The sequence below is a fragment of the Salmo salar genome, chromosome ssa17, assembly GCF_905237065.1.
Source record: "Salmo salar chromosome ssa17, Ssal_v3.1, whole genome shotgun sequence".
NCBI lineage: Eukaryota > Metazoa > Chordata > Actinopteri > Salmoniformes > Salmonidae > Salmo > Salmo salar.
The window spans coordinates 4,753,096-4,762,500 of record NC_059458.1 but is presented as its reverse complement, the minus strand read 5'-3'; the positions used below and the strand labels follow the sequence as shown (position 1 = coordinate 4,762,500).

The 9,405-nt window shown below is 40.9% G+C and overlaps 1 protein-coding gene across 4 annotated transcripts in view; it reads left to right on the top strand.

Moving 5' to 3' along the window:
• Positions 1-9,405, top strand: part of LOC106561208 (voltage-dependent calcium channel subunit alpha-2/delta-1) — a 109,031-nt gene that overhangs the window by 38,741 nt on the left and 60,885 nt on the right. For all 4 annotated transcript variants that reach the window (XM_045698743.1, XM_045698744.1, XM_045698746.1 and 1 more), the window contains exon 6: positions 758-887. In XM_045698743.1, coding sequence (XP_045554699.1) covers positions 758-887 — 130 coding nt within the window. The remainder of the gene's footprint in view (positions 1-757; positions 888-9,405) is intronic.

Sequence of the window (9,405 nt, the reverse complement as noted above, 5' to 3'; positions counted from 1 at the left end):
TCTCTGTCTTCCCTCGCTTTCTCTTCGCTCTCTCACTCTCTCTCTGCTCTCTCTCACTCACTCTCTCTTCGCTCTCGCTCTCTCTTCTCTCTCTCTTCGCTCTCTCTATCTCCCCTCTCTTTCTCTTCGCTCTCTCTCTCTCACTCTCTCTCTGCTCTCTCTCACTCACTCTCTCTTCGCTCTCTCTCTCTTCTCTCTCTCTTCTTTCTCTCTTTGCTCTCTCTCTTCGCTCTCCCTCTGTCTCCCCTCTCTTTCTCTTCTCTCTCTCTGCTCTCTCTCTCTGCTCTCTGTCTCTTGCTCTCTGTCTCTTGCTCTCTCTCCCTCTCTCATTCTCCCTCGTCTCTCTGTCCCTCTCCCTCTCTCCCATTGATGTGAATTGGTGAACACACTATTAGAGATATCCATCAAGCTGTGTCTCCTCTCCTTTAATAGTAGGCTGTATGTGGAAGAAATGTGCCATGTTAATCCACAGAGGTTGTTACAGGCAGATTCAGCCTTGAAGCTGAGGCCGGTTTAACCCAGCTTCCTCCACACCATCCCTTCCTCTGAACCAGTGGGGTATAGAACCACTAGATAGGCGTCTAATGATGGACAGCTGTTTAGCACAGTATCCTGATAGAAATGGACATGTACATCTACTCTATTAGGCTCCCTGTTACATCCAGATCCAGACAGTCTAACAGTGGACATAGGTGTTACTCTGTTCTAAATCCCTGTCTGACACTGTCTGACCCGCTCCCTTTCTCCTCTCCTCTAGTTGGAGGTGAATGAGACAGAGGGTCGGAAGAACCGGATCAGGCCAGCCTTTAAGGAAGATATGTTGTTTAAACGCCTCACCTCTCACAACCACACTGCTGTACACATCCCTACTGACATCTACGATGGCTGTGAGTGCACATACACGTACACACACACATTGTAACCATGGATACGACACATACAAATCCCTAGAGAAATGGTACCTTTAATAACAGCAGAACGACACATACGAATCCCTAGAGAAATGACACCTTTAATAACAGCAGAACGACACATACAAATCCCTGGAGAAATGGCACCCTTAATAACAGCACACCGACACATACAAATCCCTAGAAAAATGGTACCTTTAATAACAGCAGAACGACACATACGAATCCCTAGAGAAATGGTACCTTTAATAACAGCAGAACGACACATACAAATCCCTGGAGAAATGGGACCTTTAATAACAGCAGAACGACACATACAAATCCCTAGAGAAATTACACCTTTAATAACAGCAGAACGACACATACAAATCCCTAGAGAAATGGGACCTTTAATAACAGCAGAACGACACATACAAATCCCTAGAGAAATGGTACATTTAATAACAGCAGAACGACACATACAAATCCCTAGAGAAATGGTACCTTTAACCTCTATGGGCTAGGTGGGACGCAAGCGTCCCACCTACTCAACAGCCAGTGTAATCCCGTGGCGCGATATTCAAATACCTCAAAAATGCAAAAACTTCAATTTTTCAAACATATGACTATTTTACACCATTTTAAAGACAAGACTCTCGTTAATCTAACCACACTGTCCGATTTCAAAAAGGCTTTACAACGAAAGCAAAACATTAGATTATGTCAGCAGAGTACCCAGCCAGAAATAATCAGACACCCATTTTTCAAGCTAGCATATAATGTCACATAAACCCAAACCACAGCTAAATGCAGCACTGACCTTTGATTATCTTCATCAGATGACAACCCTAGGACATTATCCTCTTACATCTAGACGTTCCGCTAGCGGAACACCTGCTCCAATATCCAATGATAGGCGTGGCGCGAATTACAAATTCCTCAAAAATACAAAAACATCCATTTTTCAAACATATGACTATTTCACAGCATTTTAAAGACAAGACTCTCCTTTATCTAACCACAGTGTCCGATTTCAAAAAGGCTTTACAGCGAAAGCAGAACATTAGATTATGTCAGCAGAGTACCCAGCCAGAAATAATCAGACACCCATTTTTCAAGCTAGCATATAATGTCACAAAAAACAAAACCACAGCTAAATGCAGCACTAACCTTTGATGATCTTCATCAGATGACACACCTAGGACATTATGTTATACAATACATGCATGTTTTGTTCAATCAAGTTCATATTTATATCAAAAACCAGCTTTTTACATTAGCATGTGACGTTCAGAACTAGCATACCCCCGCAAACCTCCGGTGAATTTACTAAATTACTCACGATAAACGTTCACAAAAAACATAACAATTATTTTAACAATTATAGATACAGAACTCCTTTGTGCAATTGAGGTGTCCGATTTTAAAATAGCTTTTCGGTGAAAGCACATTTTGCAATATTCTGAGTAGATAGCCCAGCCATCACGGCTAGCTATTTAGACACCTAACAAGTTTAGCCCTGACCAAACTCCGATTTACTATTACAAAGATTTGATTACCTTTGGTGTTCTTCGTCAGAATGCACTCCCAGGACTGCTACTTCAATAACAAATGTTGGTTTGGTTCAAAATAATCCATAGTTATATCCAAATAGCGGCGTTTTGTTCGTGCGTTCAAGACACTATCCGAAGTGTAAATAAGGGTCACGAGCATGGCGCATTTCGTGACAAAAGATTTCTAAATATTCCATTACCGTACTTCGAAGCATGTCAACCGCTGTTTAAAATCAATTTTTATGCGATTTTTCTCGTAAAAAAGCGATAATATTCCGACCGGGAATCTGCGTTTAGGTAAACGGACGAAAGAAAATAAAGCACGGAGTCGGCTCGGGCACGAGCCTGAGTCTCATAGTACTGTAACCAGCCACTATCCAAACGCGCTACTTTTTTTCAGCCAGAGCCTGCAAAACCACGATTCAGCTTTTTGCCGCCTTCTGAGAGCCCATGGGAGCCGTAGGAAGTGTCACATAACAGCAGAGATCCCCTGTAATGGATAGAGATAATCAAGAAGGGCAAGAAATTGTCAGACAGGGCACTTCCTGCATGGAATCTTCTCAGGTTTTGGCCTGCCAAATGAGTTCTGTTATACTCACAGACACCATTCAAACAGTTTTAGAAACTTTTGAGTGTTTTCTATCCAAAGCTAATAATTATATGCATATTCTAGTTTCTGGGCAGGAGTAATAATCAGATTAAATCGGGTACGTTTTTTATCCGGACGTGAAAATACTGCCCCCTAGCCATAACAGGTTAAGTTATACAATACATGCATGTTTTGTTCAATCAAGTTCATATTTATATCAAAAACCATCTTTTTACATTAGCATGTGACTAGCATGTGACTAGCATTCCCACCGAACACTGCCGGTGAATTTACTAAATTACTCACGATAAACGTTCACAAAAAACATAACAATTATTTTAAGAATTATAGATACAGAACTCCTCTATGCACTCGATATGTCCGATTTTAAAATAGCTTTTCGGTGAAAGCACATTTTGCAATATTCTCAGTAGATAGCCCGGCATCACAGGGCTAGCTATTTAGACACCCAGCAAGTTTAGCATTCACCAAAGTCAGATTTACTATAAGAAAAATGTTATTACCTTTGCTGTTCTTCGTCAGAATGCACTCCCAGGACTTCTACTTCAATAACAAATGTTGTTTTGGTCCCAAATAATCCATTGTTATATCCAAATAGCGGCGTTTTGTTCGTGCGTTCAAGACACTATCCGAAAGGGTAAATAAGGGTGACGAGCATGGCGCATTTCGTGACAAAAATGTTCTAAATATTCCATTACCGTACTTCGAAGCATGTCAACCGCTGTTTAAAATCAATTTTTATGCCATTTTTCTCGTAAAAAAGCGATAATATTCCGACCGGGAATCTGCGTTTAGGTAAAAAGAGGAAAGAAAATAAAGCACTGGGTCGACTCGTGCACGCGCCTAAGCCCATAGTACTCTGATCGGCCACTTGCCAAACGCGATAATGTGTTTCAGCCAGAGGCTGCCTCGATATCATTCAGCTTTTTCCCGGGCTCTGAGAGCCTATGGGAGCCGTAGGAAGTGTCACGTTATAGCAAAGATCCTCAGTCTTCAATAAAAAGAGCCAAGATGAACAACAACTTGTCAGACAGGCCACTTCCTGCATGGAATCTTCTCAGGTTTTGGCCTGCCATATGAGTTCTGTTATACTCACAGACACCATTCAAACAGTTTTAGAAACTTTAGGGTGTTTTCTATCCAAAGCCAATAATTATATGCATATTCTAGTTACTGGGCAGGAGTAGTAACCAGATTAAATCGGGTACGTTTTTTATCCGGCCGTGTCAATACTACCCCCTAGCCCTAACAGGTTAATAACAGCAGAACGACACATACAAATCCCTAGAGAAATGGTACCTTTAATAACAGCAGAATGGCACATACAAATCCCTAGAGAAATGGCACCTTTAATAACAGCACACCGACACATACGAATCCCTAGAGAAATGACACCTTTAATAACAGTAGAACGACACATACAAATCCCTAGAGAAATGGCACCTTTAATAACAGCACAACGACACATACGAATCCCTAGAGAAATGACACCTTTAATAACAGTAGAACGACACATACAAATCCCTAGAGAAATGGCACCTTTAATAACAGCACAACGACACATAGAAATCCCTAGAGAAATGGTACATTTAATAACAGCAGAACGATACATACAGAACCCTAGAGAAATGACACCTTTAATAACAGCAGAACGACACCAAAAAATCCCTAGAGAAATGACACCTTTAATAACAGCAGAACGACACATACAAATCCCTAGAGAAATGGCACCTTTAATAACAGCACACCGACACATACAAATCCCTAGAGAAATGGTACCTTTAATAACAGCACAACGACACATACGAATCCCTAGAGAAATGGTACATTTAATAACAGCAGAACGATACATACAAATCCCTAGAGAAATGGGACCTTTAATAACAGCAGAACGACACATACAAATCCCTGGAGAAATGGCACCTTTAATAACAGCACACCGACACATACAAATCCCTAGAGAAATGGTACCTTTAACAGCAGAACGACACATACAAATCCCTAGAGAAATGGCACCTTTAATAACAGCAGAACGACACATACAAATCCCTAGAGAAATGGCACCTTTAATAACAGCAGAACGACTCATACAAATCCCTAGAGAAATGGCACCTTTAATAACAGCAGAACGACACATACAAATCCCTGGAGAAATGACACCTTTAATAACAGCAGAACGACACATACAAATCCCTAGAGAAATGGTACCTTTAAATCGGGTACGTTTTTTCATCCGGCCGTGAAAATACTGCCCCCTATCCACATCAGGTTAACAGCAGAACAACACATACAAATCCCTAGAGAAATGGTACCTTTAATAACAGCAGAACGACACATACAAATCCCTAGAGAAATGGCACCTTTAATAATAGCAGAGCAGCATTATTATGTTTGTTCTTTATGTGTCTTTTATCCAAAGCAGCTTACAGTCATGGGTGCATATATTTTTACATATGGGTGGTCCCTGGAATTTAACCCACAATCATGGCGATGCAAGCACAATGCTCTACCAACTGAGCCATACAGGACCATGGGTCTTTGGAAAGTGTTCTATTGATAATCTGTATTGTTCAGACACAACATTCTCCCTATGGAGACAACATCCACACATGACATCATGTCTTCTCCATGTTGTCTGCACTCAGCCATAATATTTAAGGGACTTAAATATAGTATAGTCTATACGGGGTAGGATACAGTATGTGGTACAGTAAGTTTGCTATTTGGTTGGTGTGATAGAGTACCACAGTATGAGTCATAATACCCATAAAACCTAGCAGTCAAACAAGGAAATGGTTACAATCATTTTTTCACCATACATTTTTCCCATATGGGATTTTAGAAACACTTAAAATAAGGGCTGTGTTTCGTGTAGGCTTACCCTGGTGTGATGTTTCGATAACAGTGTAAATCTCTCTAGGACAAGGTGACTTTTTTCCTGTGTCACCTCTAGGTTTTATGGGTATTATGATACCTCCACTGTGGGGCTCTTTTAGGTTGGTTGGTTGGTAGAGTTGTATTTTTACTGGTATTTACCTGCTGTCTAAAAGCTGTGTCTCCTGAGTCCTTCTGACATTAGCTCCCGCTGCTTTGTCTAATATTGATGGGTGCTGCTGCTGCTTTCTGTGTATGTTCATATGTGTGTGATTAGACTTGCATGCATGTGCGTGCGCTGGGTCATTAGCGTGTAGTGTGTCGCGTCAGCCCTCACACTAAGAGCAGCAGGATGGAGTCACTCCTTCAGCATGCCCCTCGGCCTGCTGGAATAGCGTCTGGAACCAAGGTTACCCACTACTGACCTCACAGAGAGGGAGAGGGTACATGTGGGAAATTAGTGTGTGTGTGCATAGAGGTGTCCATGTGAGCTAGGGTGCTAGCTTGTGTGTGTATCTTGTCCTTTTCCAGATTCTTTGCTGGCTGGGGTCAGGGATTGTTCCCATGGTTCCCATGGTTCCTTTGGGGAAGGCTTGTGATTGGTGGACCGTAATGAGTACAGTATCTGTCAGTGTACTTCTGCGTAATAGTATAAGTTTGGGTCTCACGTGGAGAGGGAGAGAAGCAAAGAAAGAGATGAGAGAGGAAGAGAGAGAGAGCTTTGTTTAATGTCCTTGGAATAGGATTGGTTGTTTAGTAGGTACACAGCCGACCTGACCAATATTTCTATTAAAAATCCCCATAGAAATCAGAAAACCCAATAATCCATGTGTTCTGGGAATGCTATAAAGTCCAAAAGTTTTGGGCGGAGTTAGAAAGTTGGCTGTCAGAAGTATTACAATGTAAATGTACTTTTAATCTGCCTGTCTGCATTTTTCAAGACATGGCATATGATGGTGCAGTAATATACCCGATGGGTTGGAATCTACTTTTCTCATCAATCATCGTATACTTAAACTGGATTATTTAATTAATAAAAAACTGGAAAGGTCAAATGCTTTATTATCTCAGTGTTGGAAGTGCATGGGCAATGGAGAGAAACAAAATGGTGTGTGGATGTTGTTTCCCATGTCGTTGATATTTGTTTGCATCTGTATGCTGTCGTTTGCATGTGTATGTTTCCTACAAAAAAAATACATTGGAAAACCCAAGGTCTTCTCTTCTGTATAGTATTGTTCTGCTGAGAGAGAGAGAGAGAGAGAGAGAGAGAGAGAGAGAAAGTGAGAAAACCAGAGAGCAGATTTATACGTGAGAGAGGTTCCAACTGTTCAATTTGACCCAGAGTCCATGTGGCTCCAGGAATAGGCCAGGGCTGGCCTCGCTCTGGGGGGAAAATTGGATTTTCCAGTCAAGAGGGAGCAGCAGGGTTAGGGAAATCAGCCTTCCTGGTGGAAGCGATGGATGAACGTGTGTGCATGTGTATTCATTGTCCCTAGAATGTAGAAACAGAATGTTGACGTAGAAACAGAATGTTGGGAATATTAGAACAGACATGACTAACAAACGAGAGAGAGAGAGAGAGAGGGGGAAGGAGAGAGAGAGGGAAGGAGGGAGAGAGGGAGATGGAGCATAAAATCATCTATGAACTCTCTAATGGGCTGGAGCCATAATCAGCGCTCCCATTGCTGCCTTAGAAAATGTTAAACAAGAAATCTAATACAGAAACATCTTGAGGCTCAGCCTCTTGATCGTCTATTGTCACCAATAACACTGTACTTACAGAAACGTGCTCCACAATTGCAGTATTTTCTTTCCCAATATGCTGCAGAACTGAACATTTGACTTGTTGTAATACTTGATATGAGCTTGTTATACTTGATATTGGCTTTGTTAGGCATACACTATCCAATGGAATAATCTGAGGTGTGGCTGAACTATGAACTTAAAGAGCCAAAGACTATGGTTGTATATCACACAGAGGGAGACAGCCACTGTAGCCACGTTCATTCAGATCACATCCCCACAATGCAAGATATGAATGTAATGTTTTTATAATGATGCCCCTACACACACACACACACACACACACACACACACACACACACACAGCTCTGGCAGCTCTGGCTTTATCTTTCTCCCTCTAGAGGTAGCTGTATATGCAAATGAGGTGTGTTTTTACACACGAATAAGACACGTCACACCCAATACAGGATACATATCTATCTATCACACACCCAATACAGTATACATATCTATCACACACACCCAATACAGGATACATATCTATCTATCACACACACCCAATACAGGATACATATCTATCTATCACACACCCAATACAGTATACATATCTATCACACACACCCAATACAGGATACATATCTATCTATCACACACACCCAATACAGGATACATATCTATCTATCACACACCCAATACAGTATACATATCTATCGCACACACCCAATACAGGATACATATCTATCTATCACACACACACAATACAGGATACATATCTATCACACACACCCAATACAGGATACATCTCTATCACACTCACCCAATACAGGATACATATATATCACACACTCACCCAATACAGGATACATATCTATCTATCACACAAACCCAATACAGGATACATATCTATCACGCTCACCCAATACAGGATACATATCTATCACACTCACCTAATACAGGATACATATCTATCACACTCACCCAATACAGGATACATATCTATCTATCACACACACTCAATACAGGATACATATCTATCTATCACACAAACCCAATACAGGATACATATCTATCACGCTCACCCAATACAGGATACATATCTATCACACTCACCCAATACAGGATACATATCTATCACACTCACCCAATACAGGATACATATCTATCTATCACACACCCAATACAGGATACATATATATCTATCACACTCACCCAATACAGGATACATATCTATCTATCACACACACCCAATACAGGATACATATCTATCTATCACACACCCAATACAGTATACATATCTATCACACACACCCAATACAGGATACATATCTATCTATCACACACACCCAATACAGGATACATATCTATCTATCACACACCCAATACAGTATACATATTTATCGCACACACCCAATACAGGATACATATCTATCTATCACACACACCCAATACAGGATACATATCTATCACACACACCCAATACAGGATACATCTCTATCACACTCACCCAATACAGGATACATATATATCACACACTCACCCAATACAGGATACATATCTATCTATCACACAAACCCAATACAGGATACATATCTATCACGCTCACCCAATACAGGATACATATCTATCACACTCACCCAATACAGGATACATATCTATCACACTCACCCAATACAGGATACATATCTATCTATCACACACACTCAATACAGGATACATATCTATCTATCACACAAAC